The sequence below is a fragment of the Australozyma saopauloensis genome, chromosome 6 (assembly GCF_035610405.1).
Source record: "Australozyma saopauloensis chromosome 6, complete sequence".
NCBI classification, from domain to species: Eukaryota; Fungi; Ascomycota; class Pichiomycetes; order Serinales; family Metschnikowiaceae; genus Australozyma; species Australozyma saopauloensis.
In genome coordinates this window covers 428,496-454,659 of record NC_086136.1, presented here as the reverse complement: position 1 = coordinate 454,659, position 26,164 = coordinate 428,496, and the positions used below count along the sequence as shown (strand labels likewise).

Genomic DNA, 26,164 nt, shown 5'->3' with positions numbered 1-26,164 from the left:
CCTAGCGCCGCCCCACCCGTACCTCCGCCGACAATCCCTCCCACCACCACCACCCCCCCAGACCCAATTTCCCCGGCCCCTTGTGACGTAGACAAACCCGTCCGAATCGTTGCTCCCCCGTGAAAAAAAACCATTGCAACGCCGCCCCAAACTTCTCTGTTTGTTTGCCCCGCACTCCTTGGAAAACACATCCCCAGCAACCAATCAGCATCAAATGTCTGTTTACGCCAACACCCAGCTGCAACAGGCCCAGGCCACGCAGCAGCAGCAGCAGAGACACCAGACGCACCAGCAGCGCCTAAACGAATTGTTGGAGGCCGTCAAGCTGGAGTTCGACTACGCCTTGAACGAGGCCTCCACGTTCAACAAGGTCAAAGAAGACTACGACATGAAATGCAGCCAGCAGACCGCCGAGATGCAGCAGATACGCCAGACCGTCTACGAGTTGGAAATGGCCCACCGCAAGATCAAGGAGGCCTACGAGGAGGAGATCTTGCGCTTGAAGACCGAGTTGGAGAGCAGAGACAGACAGGCCCAGCAGAAACAGGTCAATGGCGCCCAGTACTCCTACAACTACCAGCCCCAGCATAAGCAGCAGGCGGTCCAGGCGCCCCTTGAGATCCAGCCCCCTCAAGCGCCCCAACAACAACAGCAACAACAACAACAGCAGCAGCAACAGCAGCCCTCACAGCCGCAAGTGGCTCAGCAGCAGCCTGCTCAACAGCCTCACCACATTGTGCAGCCTCCACCGGTGCTCAAGCAAAACCAGCCAAAGCTGGAGGGTGCCAAGAAGTCGCCTGCTGTCGCTAAGGTGGAGCCTGTCGCTTCTTCTGACACTGTAGCTGCTGCCAAGGGCGCCGCCGAGCAGGGCTCTTTGAGCGTCATTGACAAGTCTCAGTACATGATCAACCCTCAGGAGAAGAACTTGCATGTGAAGGAGATTCCTCCGTTCCTCGCGGATTTAGACGTGATGAAGGCTAACCCAGACTTCAAGAAGCAGACGCCCGAGTTCTACGTGTTGTTCAACCCTGCCCTCAAGCGTGAATTGGATGTGGACTTGATGCAATCCTTGGACCACTCCTCCGTCGTGTGCTGCGTCAAATTTTCCAAGAATGGTGAATTCATTGCCACAGGCTGTAACAAAACCACCCAGGTCTTCGACGTGAAAACAGGACAATTGATTGCAAAGTTGATCGACGACAACAACCCCAACGCTACCAAGACAGAGGGCGACTCCTCTGAGGGCGCCGGCGAGAACGGCGCCGTTGCCGGAAACGCCAACAGCGGCTCTGTCGCCAACGCCAACGGCGACTTGTACATTCGTTCGGTTTGCTTCTCTCCGGACGGAAAGTTGTTGGCCACCGGTGCTGAAGATAAATTGATTAGAATCTGGGACTTATCCACGAAAAGAATTATAAAAATCTTGAGAGGACACGAACAAGACATCTATTCCTTGGACTTTTTCCCAGATGGCGATCGTTTGGTATCTGGCTCTGGAGACAGAACCGTCAGAATTTGGGACTTGAGATCATCTCAATGCTCCTTGACTCTCTCGATCGAGGATGGTGTCACCACAGTCGCTGTTTCTCCTAATGGTAAGCTTATTGCCGCTGGCTCTTTGGACAAGACTGTGCGCGTGTGGGACTCGTCCACTGGATTCCTTGTAGAAAGATTGGACTCCGGAAACGAGTCCGGTAACGGTCACCAGGATTCTGTCTATTCCGTCGCATTCTCCACCAATGGCCACCAAATTGCATCTGGTTCTTTGGATAGAACCGTCAAGTTGTGGAACTTGGAGGGCAAGGCCGATTCACGTCTGGCAGTAGCCAGCAACAACGGCCAATCATACGGCAAGAAGTCCAGCTGTGAGGTGACCTACGTCGGCCACAAGGACTTTGTTTTGAGTGTGTGTCTGACTCCAGACAGCGAGTACATTTTGTCAGGCTCCAAGGACCGTGGTGTGATCTTTTGGGACCAGCAGTCGGGAATTCCATTGTTGATGTTGCAGGGTCATCGCAACTCTGTCATTTCCGTTGCTGTGTCGTTCAACTCCCTGGGAACGGAGGGTATTTTTGCAACTGGGTCAGGAGACTGTAAGGCCAGATTGTGGAGATGGAGAAGAAAATGAGCTGTGAGTTTATGTAATTTCTAAGTATGTGTATAATTCCAAATCAAGAAAGCAAAATTGATAAGACCTCTATTAGATGGTTTGGCTGCAAAAAAGGCGCCATAAGCGAATATACAGATCACAGCATCAATACAGAAGAAACAGGCGAAACAGGCAAAACGAAGGAAGAACGGAAAAATCGAAGCAAAAAGAATACGACCATTCTCATCAATATTTTCATCCAAAAAATTTCTGTTTTCATTTCTGCAGTTTCACCCCCGATTCCAGATTCCTCGTATCGCTCACTACAGCCGCGTTTTCCATTTTCCAGAACCACATCTCAACTAATAAACCACGCTTCCACCAATGTCGGTCTACACTGCATCCACCACCGCGCCCGTGAACATCGCCGTACGTACCAATTCTCCGGAATTATCCGAATTCTCCGGGCCATTGCTCATAACGCGATGAGCATCGGCCGAACAACCGCTAACTTCAAGACTCTCAAGTACTGGGGTAAAAGAGACAAGACCCTCAATCTTCCAACCAACTCGTCCATCTCGGTCACGTTGGCACAGGAAGACTTGCGCACGCTCACAACCGCCGCCACCTCCTCATCGTTCGAGAAGGACAACTTGTGGCTCAATGGAAAGGAAGAAGGCATCAAGGGTGACAGAACCATCGCTTGTCTTAAGGACTTGCGTCTGTTAAGACGCGAGATGGAGGCCGCAGACGCATCGCTTCCTAAATTTTCCGAGTGGCCCATCCACATTGTCAGCGAGAACAACTTCCCCACTGCCGCCGGTTTGGCCTCTTCTGCCGCCGGCTTCGCTGCGTTGGTCGTGGCCATCGCCAAGTTGTACCAGCTTCCGCAGCTGATGTCGGAGCTCTCCAAGATCGCCAGAAAGGGCTCGGGCTCTGCTTGTAGATCGCTTTTCGGCGGGTTTGTGGCCTGGGAAATGGGCGACTTGACCAACGGCGAGGACTCCAAGGCTGTAGAGGTGGCTCCGTTGAGCCACTGGCCATCGATGAAGGCTGCCATTTTGGTGGTTTCCGACGACAAGAAGGACACTCCTTCCACCACCGGTATGCAGAGCACCGTGGCCACCTCCGACTTGTTTGAGCACCGGATCAACACCGTGGTGCCCAAGAGATTCGAGGAGATGAAGAAGGCCATTTTGAGCCGCGACTTTGCTGCGTTCGGCGAGATGACCATGAAGGACTCCAACTCGTTCCATGCCGTGTGTTTGGACTCCTATCCGCCAATCTTCTACTTGAACGACACCTCCAAGAAGATCATCAAGTTGGTCCATGCTTTGAACGAGCAGGAGGGCAAGATCATCGCCGCATACACCTTCGACGCCGGTCCCAATGCTGTCATCTACTACGACCAAGAGCACGAGAACAAGGTCTTGGGCTTGATCCACAAGTACTTCCACCAGGTGTCTGGCTGGGAAAAGGTCAGCGACCAAGTTGCGCAGTTTGAAGATCTGTCGATTCCATTCGACACCGAGGCCTACAAGGGCGTGAGCAGAATTATCTTGACCCAGATCGGAAGCGGTCCTCAGGAGACCTCTGAGTCTCTTGTGAGCGAGCAAGGATTGCCAAAATAGGTTAGGTGCGGCCCTGTTCCACGACACTCACAACCCAAAATAATTAGCTGTAGAAAATGAATACAAATGTGTCGTTGTTTAAACAAAGACTGCAGTTCCACAGTTCCTTCCAAAAACTTCTTGCTTCGGTCGTGCGAGCTCTCTTGTATGTAGCGATGCCTCTTTAGACTCACTGAACTGAACCCACATGATGCTTAGAATACATGTGGCAGCCTGTAGGTCGATCTGCAATCCAGTTCGCTGGATTCTGCGCCAGCCTCGTGCTTTGATTTTGCTGAAAGCTCAGGTAACTAGGCCTTCTTTGGCCCAGAATGGGTTTTGGCAAAGCTATAGGTTCCAGAGCTCGGGGCCGGTGAAAAATAGCCCTCAGGAGCCAGAAATTCCTCAAAGGGGTGTGAAAATTGAGACTAGGTCCGAAATTAAGCCAATTGAGCCTGTTTCTGTTTCCGAAACTGCAAAACTCGCAGACTTGCTGAAGGACATCTATACGGTGCCAAATATCCTCACAATGACTCGCATTGCGTCGACTCCTTTTATCGGATACTTTATCGCTTCTGGCCACTCCACTGCCGCAATCTCTTTGTTCACATACCTGTGTATCACTGACTTTGTGGACGGATACATCGCTCGTCGCTACAATCTCAAATCGGTGCTTGGGTCGATCTTGGATCCCTTGGCAGATAAATTCTTGATGACAACTTGTACAGTGGCGTTGTACATTGGAGGCGGCATGCCTCTCTATGCTGCTAGCATCATCATTGGCCGAGATGTGATGTTGAGCTTCATGGCATTTTACATGCGCTACAAATCTCTTCCGGCCCCAAGAACGGTTCAGCGGTATTTCGATCCGAAAGTCACCACTCATACTGTGCTTCCAAATACGCTCGGAAAGGTCAACACTGCCCTCCAGATGTTTTACATTGGAGGACTAGTTCTTCTTCCAGGACTCGAACAGCTACTGACACTTCCATTCGACACTATCTTCAGCTGGTATGGAATGGTTGTCGCCGGAACCACGTTGGCCAGTGGAGCAAGCTACTTGTTTTCGAGAGGCTCGGCCAAGATCCCAGTGAAGTGAGGCACTCTCTCCTAGTCGAACTACTCACCAAGTGAGGGAGTGGAAATGATCAAGAGCCTCTGAATCAGCGAAAATGCCCAAACAGAATAGAACAGAACGCAGCACCGTTTGCAACGCAGAGGGATTGTGTTTGCAACAATAGCAGTGGATTAAGTCGATGTTGAAGATAACAAGATCTGCCACCAACACCACCCTCTGGTTTTTTGTTACCAGCAAAGCGAACAAATTTCTGTTCTGAGAAAGCCCAAGAAGTCTATTCAACACAAAGTATGTTCTATCCCGCTCCTTGATATCGACAAACATGCACACCAAGTTCACAAGAATTGACAACAATCCGTCGCCAAGTACAGCTTTGTTCTTCACTCTTTCAATGCTGATAAGCGCGGCATCATACAAGATCTCGGTCGCAGCCTTGAGATGTTTGTCGTTTTCTGTTCTCCAATTGTAGGCCAAAATGAGACACTCCTCAACGGAGGCCACAAGCCGCAACGCAACGTGTGGCTGGCTAACCCATTTGTTTTCCCGAAACACCTTTGTCAATTCTGTAAGATTTCGTACCCGATTTGCGTCGATTCTTCCTCGACATTCGGACTTCATCTGGGCCACTACTGTTCCCGGTCCTTTGAACCGGATCTCGAAGCATTTGAGAACTCGACGCCTACTAGTCCCTTTTCTACTGTACTGATATTCTATAGCTCTACATATTGCATCTACAGCATCTGTTTGTTAATAAGGCCCGTTTTGGGATAGTTACCGAAAATCGGGGATAGTGAGCCGGAAAAAAACGTACCTTTTGGAGTGACGTCATTCTGAAAAGCTACACGATTCACAAAGAGCACTAGAGCAAGATTGTTGAGCAGCATTGTGGAAAAGAAGTGTGTAATGAATGTTGTAATAACAGTAATGGCTGCAAAAAGTGTGTACAGGAATAAATCTGGACGATTGGGCAATGAATCAAGGGCACAAACCTTTGTTATAAATTCGAACCCGAATTGAATTTAGAAACAAAATCAATGACGCATTCAAATACGAATTTGCTCTTTTTGTTTCGGGACACAAGATTTTGAGCCGAGTGGTGATCCTTCAAAACAATGAAAGACTGAGTTAAAAGTAGCGTTGTTGACCGAGTTTAAATCACTTAAGTAAGATATGGGACAACACATCGCAAAAAGAATTCGAGGACTTGCTTTCTCACTGATTAGATGTCGTCCGCCTTGCTTCATAAACGTAGCGTGAGTTCAGAAAGAGTATAAAATCTGGAACAGTGAAGTACTAGGATGATGCTCGTTGACGCATCCTCACCCATACCCGCCGGCGAACACAATCTCCAAAACGATACTTCCCGTGCCACCACTTCCCCCAAACCCCCAGATATGCCCAACCCAGCTCATCTACGTCATGAAGCATCAACACATACCATGAGCTCCATGACCAGGACCAGCCGAAATCAGGAAGAACATAGTTGTCGAGAGAATCGTAGGAGAGCTTCACGCGTTTGCCGTTTAGACGCTGGAACATAGGAGGATCTAGAACAGGTAGAAGCGACTTGCCGCTGAAGAGAGGAACACCAAAAAACTTCAAGCCTCTCTGGTTTTCAATCAATGCGTCAATTTTGTATTCTTCTGCCAATGGCGCTTGGCTCTTAGCGTTGGGGGACACCAATAGAGACACCAATGACGAATTATTCGGCGAATAGCCGAAGGTGTCAAAATGGCTTTTCTCGAGCTGTTCAAGGAGGCTGTTATAACTATTCAAGGCCGTTTGCATGAGCGGAGCTTATTTGAACTACGTTTACTGGATCAGATGCTTAGATGTCTAGACATTGGCACAACTGGGGAACTCCTGTCAATTTTGAGAAGCATAACGAATTGGAGAAAAAACTCAAACTGATGAAATTACGTCAAATCAATTCTGAAAGACCAGAATATCTCAACTACATAGAAGCTGACAAGGGTCCATGTAATTGCAAGTGATCTACTACCAAACGGTCCTGGATCTCATCAAAGGAATCGATACCAACACATACAAAGATATAAACGGAGAAAAAAATAGCAAAATAATAAGATACAAAAAAAATCAAACTCAAATCACCTTCAATACTCCTATTCTGTGTCCCGGAGTTGCAGGGAACTGTGCTTAATCAACCAGGCCTAACACGGCCCAAAAACGCCTCAACCAAGTAATGGTGCCTTTAGATGCAGGTGACTGTGTAAAATAGCTAACAAAATGGCTCAAAAAGGAATGATTGGCACTGTCGGATTAACGTAGTACGAATACGATGGCCCAATTGGGATGGTTATGAGAACAAGCGGAAGTGGTCCAACAATCACCAGTCATTGATTACCATTGACAAGGAAGATCAAGCGCGAAGAATAAAGCAAAATGATATAGAAATCATTGAAGCAAAAACGAGAACAAAAACATCATAGGGAAAAAACAGAAGAATAATAAAAACCGTGCATTTTTCTACTTGTTCATAGTCAATACTCATCATCCATCGCAGCTTTCATTTCTCACTGATGCACTGGAGCCAAACTGATTATGAGCTCGCGTCCTGTCGCCTGCGAATTAGCTTGGCATGCAGCAGATGCTGCCCAATGGACAAGCGTTTGGAGAGCACAAACAAGAAGATAAAACGCAATATTGCGTGCGTCCAATTAGGCCCGGACTTAGGACCATCCGTGGTTGTCAATGAAAGTGCTCTTCTCATGCACCACTGCAGACAGAACGGAAAGAGAAACAAGAGTAGGGGTGCTCTCAGGGCTGCAAATACGGGCGAAGAAGCGCTAAAGGAATTACACTGAGAAAAGGGTTGCACAAGCAGAAAAATAGACTTCTGTCAGAGAGATAAGAAGGAAACCAACAAAAATAGAAAATGTAGCCATGAATTGAGCAAGTAACCTTCCTTGTTTCGTTCGCGTGGCACATCTACAAACCACCTTCTTCTATGGAAGACGATACTGGGGCTCACAATGTCTCAGTTGTGATACTCGCAACGCCAATACCAGTCATCCCCAAACACCGACATATCCATCCAATGACGTTGCGCTGTCACCCTTCCACCGTGGCACAATGCAGTCCGAAGAAGCCACAAATACAGCAGAATTGTAACATCGATGTAAAATCTCAATGGCTCCTTCAACGTTGGCCTGTTTAGCCGACCGGAGCTTGCTGAGACCTGCACCGCGGCTAGCGCGATGCTCCAGAGGCAGCAGGAGATGAGGCCCGATGGGGAACATGCATATTATCTCCGGCGGGCACGTGCATTGGAACGATTTGCCATCTGTGGTTGCAACGCACGGGGCTGAGTCCGGACCAAAGCGATAAAGCAAGAAAAAAAGCTCCACGCCAAAAGAGAGCAACCATCATTGCCGGCTGCAAATCCTCGGAAAAATTTTCTTTCTGCAATGCCTCGGCTGGGCGGTTCTGTGCCCAAGGTAACCTTATTTTGTCCATTGGACTGGGTCATGCACAGGACGAAGCCATCCCATCCCAAAGGAGATGTTCATCTCCGATGGAACAATGTGTCGGGACTGTGATGAGGACGTGGGTCAGTTAAGACTGTAAGATGGATAGAAACGAGAGGCGAAACAAGAAAGACAAATTTGAGTTTAATAAAACGAAAGCTCAAAAAAGCCAAGTTCATTCAAACATCCTCCAAAATACCAAGCCATCCCTTCCAATTAGTAGCCTCTGTCATTCCTATACTGTCTGTGGTAATTTCCATGCGGGCACTACTTTGAGAAACTGCGAAACCCCTCCTGTGTGCAGGTCCGCACTTCACCATCCATACCGGGACCCCCAATAGCTAGTCCATCAGTAAAAAGAGCCTTCTTCTTTCTTCTTCCAAGATCGCTTTTGACTGAGTCCGCCCTGGCCACCAGCACCCCTGCCACATGAACAATATCAACAGCAACATGCACAACCCGGCGCAGGGCTCGCAACTCCACCGGAATGGGCTTCCGCCCGGACAATTGAACTCACAGAACTTGGGTTCGGTGATGACACTGCAAGAATCGATGAACCTGGCGCTTGCGGGCGCGAGCCATGGGGGCTCTGTGCATCCGACCATGTCGTCCGCGTACCGTAATCATCAGTATCAGACGTCTCTCCACGATGATCCTAGTTCTACGGCGATGAACTTGTCGCTTAGTAATTCTCATCTCACGGATCGAAACCTTAGCAGTAACCTGTTGAACACCATGAGCAACGCCTCCGCAGTGCAGATGCAGCTGCTACAGAGACCCATGTATAGCGGGCAGTATATGAATGGGCAGGCTCCGAATGGTGCACTCCAGAACATGCCCGTCCAGAACAATGGACAGGTGCAAAACGTGCAAAACGTGCAAAACGTGTCGGGAATGCAGAATGTCCAGAATGTGGCTCCTGTTCGTGGTGTTGCCGTCAACGGCGGCGTTCTGAATGTGTCCATGGGCTTCGCCAACGGCTCCCACCACGGGCCGCTTGACCGCACCGACAATGGTGCTATGGACAACAATGATAGATCCAAGATGCAGTTCAACAGCTCGAACAGCTCGAACGCATCGCATGCCTCCAACAACGGCAACAACGTGTCCAACGGTAGTCAGAGCCACAACAACCCGCTGTTTCTGAATCCGTTCTACGGGAACTCCTACCCGATGACCAACCCTCCACTTTTCGACTCGACCATGCTCCTCCCCTTTGGCGATGGATCCGGGCCAAACAGACGCCGCCGTATCTCTATTTCTAACGGTCAGATTGGCCAAATCGTCAACCACGAAGCGTTCTTCTTGGACGAAGACTCCATGGAAGAGTTCTACGAACACAGTCGCCAAATCAGACCCCATTCGCCAAACACGCCAGTTGCACCTCCTCCAGCAGCCGTGCAAGACGACACCGCCACACGCTTTGCACGGAACACCAGATCGGTGATGCCCGTTGGCGCTTCTCGCCAGGACAACCCGATGGGGTTCAACGACCTTAATGAGCAGGCTCAGATAGTTTCCTCGGCCTTAGACGCCCCAAAACCCGAATACTCGTCGCAGCCACAGCTGCTGACAAACCTGGCCCCTGGCAGCGCCCACTTAGGATTGGACGCCTCACGCGCCACTCCCGCTTCCGAGAATAGTGGCGTGGCTGGTGTTCCGCCTGGTAACTACTCGTTGATTTACAACAACGAAGTCATTTTCAACCCCAACAACGGCCCAATTCCTGGAACTGCGGCATGGAAAAAGGAGCGCTTGCTCGAGAGAAATAGAGTGGCTGCATCCAAATGTCGCCAGAGAAAGAAGCACGCTCAACAACAGTTGCAGGACAACATGAACAAGGTAGAGAAACAGGTAAAAGAGAAGGAGGCTCTACTCGACAGATACAGTAGTCTATTTGACATGTACAACACGGCATTGCGGCGCCATTTCAATGGTGAGGAAGGCGTACTTGACTCCTTGCGTCAATACATAGACAACCCAATTCTGGATTTTTCTGCGGATACCTCTGCTATTTCAAGTTAATCCATGACCATATGACCTTACTTTGTCGCTACATCATAAGTTCGCCGTTTGGGAAAAGTGGCGGGAATTTCTCTCATCTCCTTATGAGCTTAGATCTCGAATCAGGTCTTTACATAAGGGTGTCAATACCTGTACGAGGGACATACCTTTGGCACCAATTCGCTGTGAAAGACAGCCACGATCAATGCTTTCAAAACTTAATTCTGGTTCAAGAGATTACAATCCATATCTGGTACTCTTTTCTTCAGGCACATGTGTGCTTTTTATAGAACACTTTCAAGAGTGAGACCTCAAATCAAAGGCTCGCCGACTGTATTTTCAGTACACATCAATTTGCGTTTACTTTACTATGACCTGTCCCATCCGAATTGGGCGCAAGGAAACAATCAAATGATAATGTGTATGTCTGAGTTGTAGATGATGTAGAGCAAAGGTAAAGTATTGAGTCGGCGCTATCATGCGACAGAAGGAACGTCAGTTGCGCAATTTATAAATTTGGGCCAAGTGCTTTTCGCATTTCAATTTTAGATTTTTGCATTTGTTGAGCATAGAGTGAAGTTTGTGTGAGCTCAATAGATACGATCTCACTTCACTTACCACAAATCTAAAACTTTTTGAATTGAAAAGCTTTGAAATATCAATGGACGTTTTTGTGATTCCCAAAAGAGTAAAGAGGGTGCAGTGTTGGTCAAGAGTAGAGATGGAAGCGCTCAGACACAACCAAGAGGATAGGGGATGTAACTGAAACATAGGGCCAACACGGATAAACTAAGAGCAAATTGCCGGACGATACTATAATGGCCAAAATCTTTCTACATTCAAGGCTACTATGTTACGTTTAAAAATGCTATTCACGACACCAATCAGTTCCGGGTTTACGTGGCGCGAGATCCTAAAGAACAAAAAACGTCTCCAATCAAAAATTGAAATGTGAAAAATTGAAAGAAATTCTAATTTCACATTTACAGCGACAAATCAAATAACATTTGGCTACACCAATACTCCCACCAATACCACCAACAACACCAATACCAATACACCAACTGAAAAGATAAAGAAACCAGAAAAATCAAATAACCAAAACAATAGACAAAAACTCCAAAAAATCCCAAAAAAACTCCAAAAAACAGTGGAAACTCCCCTAAATACGGTCCCTCCGTCCCGTCACGTGACCAGCACCTCCCACCCCAAATTTCACTCAACTCCACCGCCTACTCCACCACCCCTAATGTCCCTAAAATTACCCTCGGCCCCCAACGCAGGCCTCTTCAAACAGGGCTACCTGTCGTACTCCGCCGCAGATGGCGCCACCATCCGCAACATCGAGGCGGTGCGCGAAATCTCGTCCGTGGTGGTCACCTCGATGGGTCCAAGTGGAAGAAACAAGATTTTGGTCAACAAACACGACCGCACGTTTGTGACGAACGACGCGGCCACGATTCTCAACGAGTTGGACATCGTGCACCCCGCCGTGAAGATGTTGATCATGGCGCTGAAGCAGCAGGAGTTTGAGATGGGCGACAACACCAACTTGGTGCTCATCTTGGCCGGCGAGCTTTTAAACATCAGTGAGAAGTTGCTCACAACCGGGTTGAGTGTGCCGGAAATCATCCAGGGGTACACCATGGCATGTAAGTTTTTGGGCGAGAAGTTGGAGTCGTTGGTTGTAGAGGCTGTAGACAACATCGTGGACACCGCGGAGCTCATGAAGGTGATCCGGCCGGTGATTGCCGCCAAGCAGTATGGCTTGGAGGACACTATTCTGAGATTGGTGGTGGACGCTGTCAAATTGATCCTCAACCCTAAGAAGCCTCAGGCCTTCAACATCGACAATGTGCGTGTAGTCAAGATTATGGGTCTGTCTTTGTCCGGATCCGAGGTCGTCAAGGGCATGGTTTTCCCCCGTGAACCGGAGGGACACGTCAAGCACGTCCGCGAGAAATCAAAGGTGGTGGTGTTCACATGCCCCATCGACATCTCCACCACGGAAACCAAGGGCACGGTGTTGCTCCACAACGCCAAGGAAATGTTGGACTTCACCAAGGGCGAGGAGCAGCAGTTGGACGACATGTGCCGCGAGATCAGCGACTCCGGCGTGCGCGTGGTTGTGGCGGGCTCCAACATCGGCGAGTTGGCCCTCCACTACTTCAACAAGTACCACATTCTCGTGTTGAAGGTCCCCTCCAAGTTCGACATCCGCCGTATCTGCCAAGTCTGCGGTGCTACGCCTTTGCCCCGTCTTGGTGCCCCTATGCCAGAGGAGGTTGGCTCCATTGATATCATTGAGACCAAGGAGATCGGTGGTGACCGCGTGTGCATCTTCAGACAGAGCGAGGACTCCATTTCAAGAACTTCCACCATCGTCATTAGAGGCGCTACACAGAACAACATGGACGACATAGAGAGAGCAGTCGACGATGGTATAAACGCCATCAAGGGCTTGGTCAAGGACAACCGTCTTTTACCCGGCGCAGGTGCTGTGGAAATCGAGCTCGTGAAGTTGATCACTCAATACGGAGAGAAAACGCCTGGTTTGATGTCTCTTGCCATTAAGAGCTACGCTAAGGCTTTCGAGGTTGTTCCAAGAGTATTGGCCGAAACATCGGGCTTGGACTCCACCGAAGTCTTGAGTTCCTTGTACTCCGCCCACGCCGACCAAGAGGGTCTGGGGTTGACCATGGGTGTCGATGTTGACGGCGAGCTGGACAACTGTTTGGTCGAGGTCACAGGACCAGGCATTTACGATCTCTTATCTACCAAACAGTCTGCTATTAACTTGGCCACCGAGGCCGCCACTACAATTTTGTCTATTGACCAGATCATTATGGCCAAGAGAGCCGGTGGACCACAGGTTCCTCAGCAGAGAAGACAAGGCAACTGGGACCTGGAGGACTAGATGTATATAATGGGATATGACCCACGGATTCTTTAATTGATATTGGAAATGCGAGCCGTTTGTTTTTTGTATTGTTATGTAAGAACCTGCTTACCGTTTGCTACAAACCTGGAGATCTTGTCCAAGTCTTTGTCACCATTTTCATTCTCGACACCACCGCTGACGTCGAATCCAAACACGTTCTTCAAGAAGGGTTTTGTTTCACTGAGGTTTTCTGCGTTCAAACCACCGGCGAGCATGAAGTCTCCGTCCAAGTCATTGATGAGTGTCCAATCGATAGTCTGGCCCTCGCCGCCGAGCTCAGAGTCTAGCAATGGGAACCCAAACCCTTGGTGTGTAGATTCCAAGACCTTTGGGAAAAATTCCTTCATTTGTTCGGTGTGGTCTGGGATCACATATCTCTTGATTATTCCGTACTTGAGCCCATCATTTCTGGCTAGATACTCGCTCACATCCTCGCTACCATGAAGCTGTATGAAATCTACGCTGGCCTGATTGGCCAATTTGAACACATCTTCGATGTTCTGGTTTCTGAAGACACCTACCAAAAACGGTCCGTTCTCTTCAACCAAGACCTTGAATTTCTGGAAATAAGCCCTATGAGAGTCGAATTTTAAGCTGTTGATATGATTAAGAATCTCGTTTACGCTCTGGAATTGACGGCCCAAGGCCTTTCTTTTATTTTGAGCGAGCTTCGAAATCTCCGCCGCAACGTCTAGAGCCACCGTTCTTTTCCGTCCAGGTACCATAATTACGCCGAGGAGATCTGCTCCGGCCTCGATTGCCTGGTTGGCGGCCTCCGCCGTGCGCAAACCGCATATTTTAATTAGAAGAGCCATATCACTTAGACCAGAAATGGAAAGTCTCAGATGCAGGGAAGATACGTAATGGGCTGCAAAAAAAGAAAAAGAGCACCAAAACTCAATCGTCCTTTCGGAAAAACTTGCCAAAATTCTTGAAGTTCTCGTTCAATTTGTTGACGTGATTTTCACCGTTGATGGAGAACTCCCGGAGCGCATTGTTGAAGTTGATGGACTGGAGTTTGGCGGTGTTTGTCTTCAAAAAATCTGGGAGATTGGGCTCGGGCGAGCGGCTACTGGCAAGTTCCCTCAAGTGACTGACGTCAGGTTTGGGCTGGGAGGAGGGGTGCATCATGGAACCGTCGGCGGTCTGAACGATGAGGTCCGTCATGATTGAGCTCTCGTCTGTGAGGGAGTTGGGAAGAGTAATTTGCAACTTGAAGTTCTCGACGTACTTTGGCATCTCCGATGCCTGGATGTTCTTGAGTATGAGGAATTTCTTGAAGTTGTTCACAGATTTGTCTCCGACAAGAACCATGTACCGTTCGACCACGTTGTCCACCGGTAAAATCGGAGTCAACAACAAATTTAAGAGCGTCTCGAGCTTCGTGAACTGAGCATTGAGATGTCTGACGTACACCTTCTGCGAAACACTCGTTTCCAACGGCTTCGAATCGTCAAAGTTGGGATCCGAGTACAGGGGAATCGTTGTCATGAACTTTTTGAGCGCAGAAACATCAAAGAGGATCTGCTCAATCGCAATAATGCTCAAGGCCTTGAGACCCGCGATTCTGCCCATGAAGCCGGACACGATCATCTCTATGAGTTTGTCTGCGTAGTTTCTGACGTAACTCTCACGAATGATAAGAGGACAAATGACCTTGTGGCCCTCCCTCAACGTTTTAATAAAGTCATCCATGTAGGAAGAGGTATCGGACACTGCTTCGATTGAGTCCCACCCGTTATTTTCGAATTGCTTCCACAGGAAATCGAGATCGGCGCATACCTTCTGCACTAATGAACGAATGGACTTATTGATCAAGTCATAAAATAGATCTTTTTCGGAATCAAAGCTTATGCGGTCCTTGTAAGGCTCTTCGATCGTCTTGACCATCTTCTCCTGGAAATCGTCCGTGTTCTTTATCATATAGTCAGCGGTATTGAAGAGCATAGTAAGATACTTGATTGGCTCAACGCCTTTTGGATGATCCAAGGCTGACTGGAGGACAGGGACCAATATGTTTCCCAAAAATTCCGAGAGGTATTTCTTGACAACGAAATGCAAGTCGAACAAAGTCTTTCCTGTCGATACGGACACAGTTTGCTGCAACGATTTCTGGAATAATTTGAACAATTCCACAGAAGAAGGTGCAAAATTAGGAACGGCGTTCACTCGGAGAACATCGAGCAATTCATTGATCGTGGATGGGCCTTGGATTTCGCTCGGGATCTTTGGTTGACTGTAAAACTCTGTGAACTTGGCCTTGATGAGTGAGTCCTGCTCGTCGACCCAGACCTGCAAGAAAGGCTCGAACAGTCGCAGGATGATTTTCGTAAACAGGTCTGTGCCGAATGTCTCGTTGAGTTGCTTTTCAAAGGCTAGTGTTCTAGTCAACGCATCGAGTAAAATTGCGCAAGAACTAGTATTTTTGACGCTCAAAAGGGACGAGATATCTTGCCCCGTCTTCACGCAAAAGAGCTTGGCAAGCTCCAAGTCCACGCCCCACCTCTCAGGGAAGATCAGCAAGTAGTTTGAGCGAATGTTGGAGAGAATATTGGTGAAAAATATATACCTACGGGCCAAATTCTCCAAGCTTCCAGCCTCCCCAGACGCAGAGAAGATCGACAGGATCTCCTTGAGCTGGAGATTGTAGAACCATGTAAGAAGCTTGTCTTTGTATTTGGCGTCCACCAACTCAAGCACCTCGCATCCATATCGGAGCTTGGAGTTCGTAAAGTTATTGGTGAAGGAATCCTCAAAGTCTATGAACACGTCGTCTACCAATTTGTTCTGTGTCTGGTGGATTTTCTGGTGCAATGTCGCGATTTCATCGATGGACTTATACGACTTGAAATACTTCATGAGCTCATGAACAGCGCCAAGATACTGGTAGATCTGCTCATAGTCATGCGTGTGCACCACCTCGTTGAGCGAATTGTACGCGGTGACGAGCATCTGGAGCCTTTTGAGGACTTTCATGGATAAGACCAAGTTTTGCTTCACCCTGTCCAATTTCTGGATCCGCAGCGTCACATGTGTGATTTGCTGCTGCGTTTCATCAGCACGCACCACTAACTGTCCATGGGCCGTCGCTAGCCGCGAAAGATCCTGTTCTACGTCTACTTTTGGTTGGTATTGTGCCAAACAACGTTGAATGCGATTGGCCAGCGCAATCTTGCTTTTTTTGATATGTTCGAGCACAGCCGCGATGTTGCCGAAGGAGTCTTCATCTGGGAACAATTGCGGGAGCTGGACCTCCGGATCGTGGACAAAAGTCATGGATTAATAGTAGTTGTTGGGGGGAATAGTCTGGGGTACGAAATGTAAACATAGGATGTAAAAAAATTGGGTTGGAGAGGGTTGAAACTGAATATTTCGAATTGGAATTTTCGATTTGTTTGTCCAATTTGGCGCGCATATGTTGTGTTTAGACTGAAGTATTGGTTCTTTTGGTAGTGAATAGTTGGTACATGATCTGGCAATTTTCTGAGTGCAAAGAATACGAAAGATGGAAGAAAACAGTGAGATTCAAATTTAAAAAGAATTGAATTAGAATTCACAAAAATTTCTGGTTTTCATACGATCTACACAAATACAGTGACTAGACAGACTCAAGGATCGCCTTGACTACCAAGCAAACGAATCAAAAAAGAGCACAGAGTATGAGAGATTTTGTGAAGTGAAAATGTCCAAATTCCCTTTTCCTGACAATTAAATGTCTCCTCTCAATCCAAGCCATTGTCACAACACTAGACATCATTAGACCCGGTATGAATTTCCCACACATACAATACACAGACACACATATCTCAAGCAGAACCACTCCCGCTGAAAGTAGTTCTCGTTCCCCCAGACCATTACTCCTTAAGGTGATTTTGCAGCTCTAGAGCTAATCCGATACATTGCCTATTTAGGTTGATAGATCAGGACATGTACAGGACAAGTTGCCCCATCGGGATAAATGGGAACGCCCAAACAGGAAAACGGCCGTATACACAGGTCCTCCGTTGCAGCCATTTTCGTCCTCTCCACATTTGTTTCATCCACCGTCAGTTCCCATATAAATTGGCCTGTCCCCTCAAAAACTGCCCGCCACGACGCATTTCTGTCAATAATTTATTCTTCTTCACAATTCAAAGATGACCATCACCAAGTTCAAATTCGGCAAGAAGAAGAAGCCAGCCGAACCCGTCAATGAATACGTCATCGACGACGTGGCATATCTTCGAAGACCCTCGTTTCTGTCGCAGCCGCCTGTTCGCACGCCTCCGGATTCTTTGGGCGAAGACGCCGGCGAAAATACCCATCTCGGTGAGGTGGAAAATGAGTTTGAGCCAAAACCCAACTTTCCCATTGAAGCGGTACCCTGGAAACGGCACAAGCTTTTCACGACGCCATTTCCAAGATACCGCCACCTGGCGCTGTCCGTGTCGCTGGAGAAAAACGAGATTTTCGTCATGGGCGGCTTGAAAGACGGTTCTGTATTTGGCGACACATGGAAGATAGTGCCTCAAATCTCCCCTCTGGGGGTCTCGATCGATGGCTTTGTGGCCCAGCACGTCGAGGTCACGAACAACAACAATCCTCCGGCTAGAGTCGGCCATTCCTCGATTCTCTGCGGAAATGCCTATATCATTTATGGTGGAGACACTGTAGACACAGACTACCAGGGATTCCCCGATGACAACTTCTATATGTTCAACATCAACAACTGCAAGTACACGGTTCCACTGCACATTTTGAACAAGCCAAAGGGAAGATATGGCCACCTGATCGGTGTGGTGCTGATGAACACTTCCAGCTCCAGATTGTATCTCTTTGGCGGCCAGTTGGAGAACGACGTCTACAACGACATGTACTACTTTGAGTTGAACTCATTCAAGCTGCCCAAGGCCAGATGGGAGATCGTAGAGCCCCTCAATAACTCCAAGCCTCCGCCTTTGACCAACCACACCATGTGTGTACACAAACACAAAGTTTACATTTTTGGAGGTATTTACAATAACGAGAAGGTCTCCAATGACTTGTGGTGCTTTGACACATTGGTCAACAAGTGGCTGCAAATACAGACATCGGGCGATCTTCCAAAGCCAGTCAACGAACACTCCGCCTGTATCGTCTCTGACATTTTATATGTCTACGGCGGAAACGACTTCTCGGGCACAATCTACGACACCTTGTATGCATTAGATCTCAAGAGTTTCTCGTGGTCGAAGCTCAGCAAAGAGTTGGAAAAAGACGGTCCCGGCGCCCGTTGCGGCCACACCATGAGTTTCATTCCCAAATTAAACAAGCTTATAGTCATGGGCGGCGACAAAAATGACTACGTAAATCCTTCCAGAAACGACTACGAGACGTACGAGGAGAGCAATGGCCAAGATGCGGGCACCATGATCTACGAGTTGGACTTGACCACCGCCAACCACTATATGAACACCCTGCGTCCTCAAAAGAGAGCAGCCTCCGCGGGCGGAGCTGCTGGTCTTGTCAGCCGTAGAGCTGCTTCGCCTCTGCCTTCGGAGGACGCTTATACTCGTCACCGCCGTAGCCTCAGCAACAACCTAGATGACTACAAGACTCCCAATGGATCGTTGGACCATCTTGCGCGCTCGCTTGACCCCAAAGTCGATTCCAAGGCGCAGAAATTCGAAGACAACGGATACGATGACAAGTTTGTGGAAGTACCCTCAAGCGCCGTGAGCGCTCAAGTCAATCTTGATGATCAATCCAACGCTGAAGAGCCCTTTTCACATGGAAAGTATCGTGAAGACAGACTCTCTCCTTTGCAAGATGATTTGGACGACACTCCTGATTTTAGAAGAGCCGCCAACAACGATACCCCCATTCTTACCAGAGATTTTGCACATCTCTCGGATGCCGCTTACGAGGAGACGGAACCCGTGCCCATAGTATCTCACAAAAGCAAAGCTATGTACTCTAACGGAGAAATTAAGGACAGAGTCTCTTCTGATAGTTCCGAAAAAATGAACGAGTTGCAGAGCCTCATCAATGACTTGAAGAACAAAGTCGAGCACTTGGAAGCAGAAAAATCCGAGGAGAATGAAAGAAGCCAGCTGGAAATCGCCGATTTGAAGATGCAAATAAGCAACTCAAGGACTGAAGCTGCCAACCTCGAGGCTGTCCACGACAAGGAATTATCTGAGAGAGAAAAACAGATCAAAGACCAAGAAGCGCTTCTTTTGGAACTCAAAACGGCTTTGGGTCCAGAAGCTTTGAATACTAGCACCGCTTCCGATACTCTTCCTGTAAAAGGCATCACAGAGCTCACGAGATTCAAGCTCCTCTCTCTAGACTTGCAAAACCAATTGACACATGTCACTTATGAAAACCTGAATTTGAAGGAGAAGCAGGCCCGGTTTGAGCCTTTCATGAATAACCAAATCGAGGAGCTTTCCTCGTTGCAAAAGATCATCAAGGCGCAAGAAGAGCGGATCGGCTTCTTAACAACTCAAATCAAGCTGGAGCTGGTTCTTCTCGAACAAATCGCCACCTTGAAACATGAGAAGGAGGATTTGCAAATGCAATTTGACAACTACAAGGTTCTCAACGCTCCTCTAGATGTGAGCGACGAAGAGGACGACGAAGACGAGCTTGGAGAGGGTTCTCCTAGAAAAGATTTTTCCGGCCAGCTTTCCACCAAATTGAGTGATCTTGTTTCCTTATGGCAAGTTTCGTCTCTGCGCAACTCTGCCAACACAAGAGAGATCAGCGATAACGAGGTTGTATCTCAGCTTCAGAAGCAGGTGGAAGAGTTGTCTGCTATGGTAGACTCACAGCAGAAGCTTTCCGCCTCCGAGGTCGAGGAATTACAAGGTGAGTTGGCCACCACTGCTGCCTCCTTGAAGGTGTTCGAGACAAACTATAGAGACGCAATGCAAGCCGCCAAGAGAACAGGCGATGCTCTTGACTTGACCAGAGATGAGTTGCAGCTCAAGAAAACGACCATCGAAAAATTGCTGAAAGAGATCGACGAATTGAAATTGTATACGAAGTCAGGTCCAAAGAGCGCCGACAATGACAGCGCTGGCGCAGAAGACTTCAACAACCAAGATGTTCACAATGGAGTAGCCGCTCACTTCAATATGAAGATGAAGGAAATGGAGGCCGAGATATTCGTGATGAAAAACGAAAACGAGAACTTGGCGAGCCAAGTTTCTACTTTGAAGAAGGAGCTCTACATGGCCAAGAATCAAAGCTAGATGACTGTTGTTTCTATAATAACTAATGTACAATCAATATACACTTACTGTGATCATTCTCCAGGAATGGATGTAGCTGGACCTACTCTCGTCCCAGCGGTAGACAGGTCAGCTTCGTTGCCACCAACAGCCACAAGGCGGTCATTTGCAGCTGCATCATAGTTCGGCACGAAGTCCTTCACGGCTCCTTCTCCGAAGCCATCTGGATTGGCTCCTTGTACGGCTGGAGCATCGTATAAGTCGATCTCCTCGTTGTGAAGGCGATGTGATGCACCTTGACCGACAGGAGTAAGATTATGACTGTTACGATTCAAATCATGCGGTTCATGATTGTCAGTGGCAGACTGCAACGCTTCGCCTGCGGTCATCTCATCAAGAATACCATGGTTCAAGGGGCTGATTGTCTCCTCATCTTCGGAGTCAAATATGGGTTCCGAAGGAAGAAGACCAGCCTCATGCTGCCGCATACGGTCCTTTTCAGACAAATGATTGAGATCAGGCATTGGCATTGGCATTGCGGTCATTTCAGAGAAGTAATTGGGCGCTGAAGGTCCCTCTTCATGAGGTGACTCTAAGTACGGAGGAATAGGATAGTTTGTTAGCTCGGCGAGCTCGGGAACAGAATTAATGTGATTTTGCGGTCTGGTATAATTCTGCTGTATTTGAGAGGTCGGTGTGGATCCCAGGGACATGCTCTGCTCTTGAACAATGGGTACATTCTCTGGAGTGGACACTATGGCATTGTGCTTCTCCAGTCTGTGAGTACCAATAATGACCTCTGTAGTCAATTGCAAAAACTTCTTCAGACGTTTGAATTTGTCCGTGTTGATGAAATCAGACCTATCTTGGCCCACTTGGAAATTGTAGCTGGTTCCACCCGAGGGAGAAAGTGAAGGGCTGTTATCATCGTGAGCCACTAAGTTTGCAACAGGACCAGCACCATCCATTGCAAATGGCTTTCCAGACAAATTGAGCATGACTTCAACGAAGTACTGGAAAGACACCATTGGACAACCTGTAATCGTCGGGAATGCATCTGCAGGGACTCTCAAACTGGTATTTATTTCCAGAGAAAAGGTGACAGGATCAACAAATAACGGGATGACCAGCTGTTGGAGGTCTTTCCGGAACGATTCAAAGTAGCTTTCAGGACCATGGTCAATTCTACACACACGCACCAAAGTCACAATTATACCCCTGGAGTCTTGGACCTGTTTCAAATGGCTGATTGTGAGCTTGACAGGTATTAGTTCACCTCGAAGAAAGCCTCTTTGGCCTAATTCCATGGTGACCAGGATCGAGCCTGGCCTATCGGATGGAGCTTGAACCATGGAACCCAGGCTGACACCCGGGCTGTTCACACTGTTGGCCATTGGCACAACGTTGTTGGAAGACGAAGCGGAGCCGATGCTTGGATGGGCCGTTGCGTGGGAGTGATCGAAGTCTGAATTCTTGGAGTTGATGGTCGAGGCTGTGTTTATGGTGGATGTAGAAGACTGCGTTCTGCGAAGCTTGCCTCGCCGAGGGTCTTTGATGATGAGTCTCTTTGGTTTCGGCGGCGGTAGCTCGGCCACATCAATAGGGTCTACGATTTTAATATGTTTCTCCAGAGTAAAGGAAGGATTGTGGAGACGAGAAAGGGCTCTAGGACGGAAAATCGAGGGCTCGGGAACACTTTGGCCAGGCAGGGGCGCCTCCTCGCTATTGACGGAGCGAAGCGTCGTCTTTAGCGTGTATATTATGGCACCTTTCCCAAAGTCGATACTAGTGAAGATTCGCTTAGTGGGAAGCTTCACAACGAACGGGAATCTATGTTCACCCTTATACAAACCGTTTACGAGGCTGGACGGGGTCGGCAGGTCCAGGTCAGGCCCATAGATCTTGATGGAGTGATTGAAGAGAACCTGCTTCATGGGCCGAAGCTTGGAGTGCGGCAGGGCGTTCATCTTGATGTAGCCCAGGAGCGAGAACGTGATCACAATGTTGCCCAAGTTCTTCTTACTGATGAGGATCACCTGGCCCGAGATCTCCTCGCCCGGGAGCCAGGACTTGTGCGGATTATCTAGCAGAATATAGAAGTCTTCCACCGAGCTGTGGTCGATGCTCACCGACAGCGACGAGTCGAGGCCCTTGGCGGTTTTGCCCGGCAACAATTTCGACACCGCTCGACGCATGCGGACCGTGGGGTTGTGTTTCTTGTGGCGGCCAACCGCGGCCTAGTTCTTCCGAGATAGATGTAGACGGTGCTCTCCAGAGATGCCACCGAGGGGAAATATTGATACTATACGAATATAAACAACAGCAGCACGCAGCCTCGTTGGGTTCTTCCGATCTGCAGTCCTGCGGTTCTACGACTCTATGTGTTCTGACGCTATAAAAAGAACGGTGCGGGAAAGAGGATCCGCCAACGGCTCGAAATGAGTTACAGATGCACTCACACAAACACAGACACAGGCAGAAACAGTTTACACACACCAAAAGTCGCGGAAGTTGGACGGAAAAAGCACGGGTCTGAAATGAAGTTCGGAGTAGTAAAAGGTGGAGTTGACAGAAGCCGCGAGTGAGTGTGCAGTTTGGGGAAGGTTCGGGCGGGAGCGGAAATTCCGCTGGGGAAAATAGGGTATTTTTCGGGTAAGGAGAATTTGGAGAGAAAAAGTGTTTGGGCTTTCGGGTTTTGGCGTTTGGCGATGGTCGTTTATTGTGTTGGTAGATCTAGTGTGGCCTATCATATCTGCTCTAGATGGAATAGATAGCTACCATCTGTGGGTAAATCTATGGATTAGGAAATTGAGAAATTGAGAAATTGATGAGAGAAATGGAAATGGATGCGAAAATTCTTTTATAAGTTAAGAATATTGTAGGGGAGACCGGCGTGTTTGAACCACTGGCTTTCTTTGCACTCCATTGCGTTCTCTATAAATTTGAATATGGGTGTTCTACACAAGAAAGCACATCTTCCAATTACGGCATATATAAATCATAGACTGCGATACGAGAGGCGGCTGCAACACATTTAGAGCTCGTAAACATCGCAACGGCTCGTATATTTGTTTCGCTCTCGTATTTTCTGGGCTTCTCCGCCTGTCTCGCCTACACACAGCCACTGCTATTTTTGCTGGATGCCAAGCCAAATCCTTCCACCGTTGTACGGCTGAGCACGAGCCGCAGCGCTGCAATGGTGACACTATCTTGATAATCTCCAAATATATTTTTGTCTCATTTGTGTGAATGTATGAATTTGTGTGTAGTTTCATTTGATGAGGGAGGAGGATCATAGACTAAGACTTGAGCCGCAACGACGGAAATTTCCTACCGAGAAAATGTAAATTAAAATTACACACATAAGATTCTTTATTTTTATCAAACTTTGCTCTTAAAAAAAATAGCTCTTGGGGCACAGAGCACAAGGAACACTGCTCAGTAGACTATACTGTAATTCATCCACTTCCTCGAAAAACCTCTCTTCCAAATTCTACAAAAATATGTTCGAAACGGAAATAATATCATGCACTAAATAATATACAAAAATGCTAGGACTTCATCAGACTTAGTCGAAAGTCTTCTTGGTACCCTTGAATGGAGCACTGTTGGCACCAGTGGCTCTTGGAGTTGGAGTAGCAGATCTCTCACGGCCACCGAAACCGCCACGAGCGCCACCTCTACCGCCGAAACCGCCTCTGCCGCCGCTTGGTCTTGGGCTGTTGTTGTCTCTTGGGGTAGAGTAGTCCAATCTACAGGCTCTGCCGTCCAAGTACTCACCGTTCAAGGCCTCCAAAGCAGCCTTGGCCTCGTCAACACTGGAGAATTGAACATATCCGAAACCCTTTGGTTGTTGGGTGTCTGGGTGGGTTGGGATTCTGCAAGAAACAACGGTGCCGTACTCACCGAAGATGTCGTACAACTTTCCTCTCTCGGCGTTGAAAGACAAGTTACCAACGAACAAGGTGTCGGATGGAGCAGATGGAACATCGCCGAACTTCTTGGCTCTGTCGTTGGAGGTGGATGGCTTAGGCTTGCTCGAGGACATGTCGAGGTTAATTGGTCTACCGTCGATCTCCTTACCTTGCAACTCAGCCAAAGCCTTCTCGGCAGCGGCCTTCGAGGAGAAGTCAACGTAACCGTAACCTCTAGACTTACCGGTGGCTCTCTCCATCATGACTCTGGCAGAGACAACACCTCCAATTGGCTCGAACTCGGACTTCAACCAGTCGTCGTCGATGTTCCATGACAATCTACCGACGAAAAGGGTAGCACCCTCCTCGGCGACAGCTGGCTCCTCGGCCTTTTGCTTCTTGGCAACAGGCTCCTCGGCCTTCTCGGCCTCGTCAGACTTTCTCTTGGAAGACTTCTCAGTCTCCTCCTCATCGTCAGAGGAGTCGGAGTCAGAAGAGTCGGAATCGCTGGAAGAGCTAGAGCTAGAGTCGGAGTCGGAGTCGTCCTTCTTCTTGTCGTCCTTCTTCTCATCCTCGGAGTCAGAGGAGTCGCTGGAGGAGCTGGAGTCAGAGTCGGAAGACTCTTCCTTCTTAGCGGACTCCTTCTTCTCCTCCTCCTCATCGGACTCAGAGTCAGAAGAGGAAGAAGAGTCGGAGTCGGAGTCAGAGGAAGAAGACTCGGCCTTCTTCTCCTCCTTCTTTTGCTTCTTCACTGGCTTCTCATCCTCGGATTCAGAGTCAGAAGACTCAGAGGAAGAAGAGCTGGAAGAGCTGGAAGAGCTGGAGGAGTCGGAGTCAGACTCGACCTCTTGCTTCTTCACAACCTTAGCTGGCTTAGATGATTTAGATGTGGATTTGGCCATTTTGAGTGTAGTAGTGGTGGAGATGGAGAAGAGCGAGCATCAAAATTTCCAACTATCCATTGTGGCTGTGTGCAGGCGCGATGGGATGCTCATCGCAGACCATTCTGGGGAAACTAGATAGGGAGAAATTGGTCTCGATGGTCGCAAATGTGAAAAATGAGCGCCTGACTTATTTCATCCCAACTCCCTGAAAATTTGTGTTTGTTTTCTGCCGTTTGATGCGGTGCATAATTCCTGTAGTGTTGGGTGCTCTGGCCTAATAGAGTAAGCGGTCACCTGGGTATAAAGTAGAGGGGAATTGTGGTGAAATTTGGTCTCCAGTCTATTCCCTGTAGTATTTAGAGAAAATATTTTGATATCTTCAATGTGCAAATTTTGTGAACTTGTCTTGATTGTTTTTTTGACTTTCTTGGTGATGGTTTGTACTTAAGTCGGCGCTTGAAGCTGTGATCCCGGATCCGCCGGCATTCAATTTTATAGAAATGGTAGATTTTGCTGAATAGAATTTTTGTTTTTTGAATATTTCTGTAGAAATATTGGCTCCCTCTTGTTAAACTTGTTGGTTGATTCAGCTATGGCGCATCTGGGTTGGTGAATGCCATCAGACAATAGTTTAGGTTTGCAGTGAAATGATCTTGCTAGGTTAATTTTATGTGACTTAACAAATTCATTTTTTCAGAAGCATTTGGTGCTTTGGCCGATTTCCATGCTCGTGTTGTAAGTCTAAGTCCTTTTTTGAGCATGAAAATAAATGTTTGTACTTCGGAGAGGATTGTGCGAGAAAAGGCTCTCTCAAGTGAAAGAATTGTTGGAAATTGAAATGGGCGCCAAGTGACAAAATGCGGATATGAAAATTACCGAGTGAGTTAATCTTGACAGGGCACTGCAAATCAGAGGTATCCCGTAATCATTCTCTGCTAGAATTTTGTCGCACCTTCGGGG

At 48.1% G+C, this 26,164-nt stretch overlaps 12 protein-coding genes across 12 annotated transcripts; 6 read left to right on the top strand and 6 right to left on the bottom strand.

Moving 5' to 3' along the window:
• Positions 1 to 214: 214 nt before the first annotated feature.
• PUMCH_004781 (uncharacterized protein) lies at positions 215 to 2,128 on the top strand (the record flags this gene model as incomplete). Its single annotated transcript, XM_063023702.1, has 1 exon — positions 215 to 2,128. The coding sequence occupies one exon, from the start codon at positions 215 to 217 to the stop codon at positions 2,126 to 2,128; it is 1,914 nt and encodes a 637-aa protein (XP_062879772.1).
• A 446-nt stretch (positions 2,129 to 2,574) lies between these two features.
• On the top strand, positions 2,575 to 3,720 carry PUMCH_004780 (uncharacterized protein; the record flags this gene model as incomplete). Its single annotated transcript, XM_063023701.1, has 1 exon — positions 2,575 to 3,720. One exon carries the CDS (start codon positions 2,575 to 2,577, stop codon positions 3,718 to 3,720), a length of 1,146 nt encoding a protein of 381 aa, XP_062879771.1.
• Positions 3,721 to 3,907: 187 nt separating this feature from the next.
• On the top strand, positions 3,908 to 4,798 carry PUMCH_004779 (uncharacterized protein; the record flags this gene model as incomplete). The annotated part of the gene is made up of 1 exon (XM_063023700.1): positions 3,908 to 4,798. The coding sequence occupies one exon, from the start codon at positions 3,908 to 3,910 to the stop codon at positions 4,796 to 4,798; it is 891 nt and encodes a 296-aa protein (XP_062879770.1).
• Positions 4,799 to 4,822: 24 nt separating this feature from the next.
• Positions 4,823 to 5,395, bottom strand: PUMCH_004778 (uncharacterized protein; the record flags this gene model as incomplete). The annotated part of the gene is made up of 1 exon (XM_063023699.1): positions 4,823 to 5,395. One exon carries the CDS (start codon positions 5,393 to 5,395, stop codon positions 4,823 to 4,825), a length of 573 nt encoding a protein of 190 aa, XP_062879769.1.
• Positions 5,396 to 6,070: 675 nt separating this feature from the next.
• Positions 6,071 to 6,565, bottom strand: PUMCH_004777 (uncharacterized protein; the record flags this gene model as incomplete). Its single annotated transcript, XM_063023698.1, has 1 exon — positions 6,071 to 6,565. One exon carries the CDS (start codon positions 6,563 to 6,565, stop codon positions 6,071 to 6,073), a length of 495 nt encoding a protein of 164 aa, XP_062879768.1.
• A 2,129-nt stretch (positions 6,566 to 8,694) lies between these two features.
• PUMCH_004776 (uncharacterized protein) lies at positions 8,695 to 10,290 on the top strand (the record flags this gene model as incomplete). The annotated part of the gene is made up of 1 exon (XM_063023697.1): positions 8,695 to 10,290. The coding sequence occupies one exon, from the start codon at positions 8,695 to 8,697 to the stop codon at positions 10,288 to 10,290; it is 1,596 nt and encodes a 531-aa protein (XP_062879767.1).
• Positions 10,291 to 11,518: 1,228 nt separating this feature from the next.
• Positions 11,519 to 13,186, top strand: PUMCH_004775 (uncharacterized protein; the record flags this gene model as incomplete). Its single annotated transcript, XM_063023696.1, has 1 exon — positions 11,519 to 13,186. The coding sequence occupies one exon, from the start codon at positions 11,519 to 11,521 to the stop codon at positions 13,184 to 13,186; it is 1,668 nt and encodes a 555-aa protein (XP_062879766.1).
• A 74-nt stretch (positions 13,187 to 13,260) lies between these two features.
• PUMCH_004774 (uncharacterized protein) lies at positions 13,261 to 14,025 on the bottom strand (the record flags this gene model as incomplete). Its single annotated transcript, XM_063023695.1, has 1 exon — positions 13,261 to 14,025. One exon carries the CDS (start codon positions 14,023 to 14,025, stop codon positions 13,261 to 13,263), a length of 765 nt encoding a protein of 254 aa, XP_062879765.1.
• Positions 14,026 to 14,107: 82 nt separating this feature from the next.
• PUMCH_004773 (uncharacterized protein) lies at positions 14,108 to 16,486 on the bottom strand (the record flags this gene model as incomplete). Its single annotated transcript, XM_063023694.1, has 1 exon — positions 14,108 to 16,486. One exon carries the CDS (start codon positions 16,484 to 16,486, stop codon positions 14,108 to 14,110), a length of 2,379 nt encoding a protein of 792 aa, XP_062879764.1.
• An 860-nt stretch (positions 16,487 to 17,346) lies between these two features.
• Positions 17,347 to 20,427, top strand: PUMCH_004772 (uncharacterized protein; the record flags this gene model as incomplete). Its single annotated transcript, XM_063023693.1, has 1 exon — positions 17,347 to 20,427. One exon carries the CDS (start codon positions 17,347 to 17,349, stop codon positions 20,425 to 20,427), a length of 3,081 nt encoding a protein of 1,026 aa, XP_062879763.1.
• A 53-nt stretch (positions 20,428 to 20,480) lies between these two features.
• On the bottom strand, positions 20,481 to 22,601 carry PUMCH_004771 (uncharacterized protein; the record flags this gene model as incomplete). Its single annotated transcript, XM_063023692.1, has 1 exon — positions 20,481 to 22,601. The coding sequence occupies one exon, from the start codon at positions 22,599 to 22,601 to the stop codon at positions 20,481 to 20,483; it is 2,121 nt and encodes a 706-aa protein (XP_062879762.1).
• A 1,373-nt stretch (positions 22,602 to 23,974) lies between these two features.
• Positions 23,975 to 25,222, bottom strand: PUMCH_004770 (uncharacterized protein; the record flags this gene model as incomplete). The annotated part of the gene is made up of 1 exon (XM_063023691.1): positions 23,975 to 25,222. The coding sequence occupies one exon, from the start codon at positions 25,220 to 25,222 to the stop codon at positions 23,975 to 23,977; it is 1,248 nt and encodes a 415-aa protein (XP_062879761.1).
• Between the last annotated feature and the right edge of the window lie 942 nt (positions 25,223 to 26,164).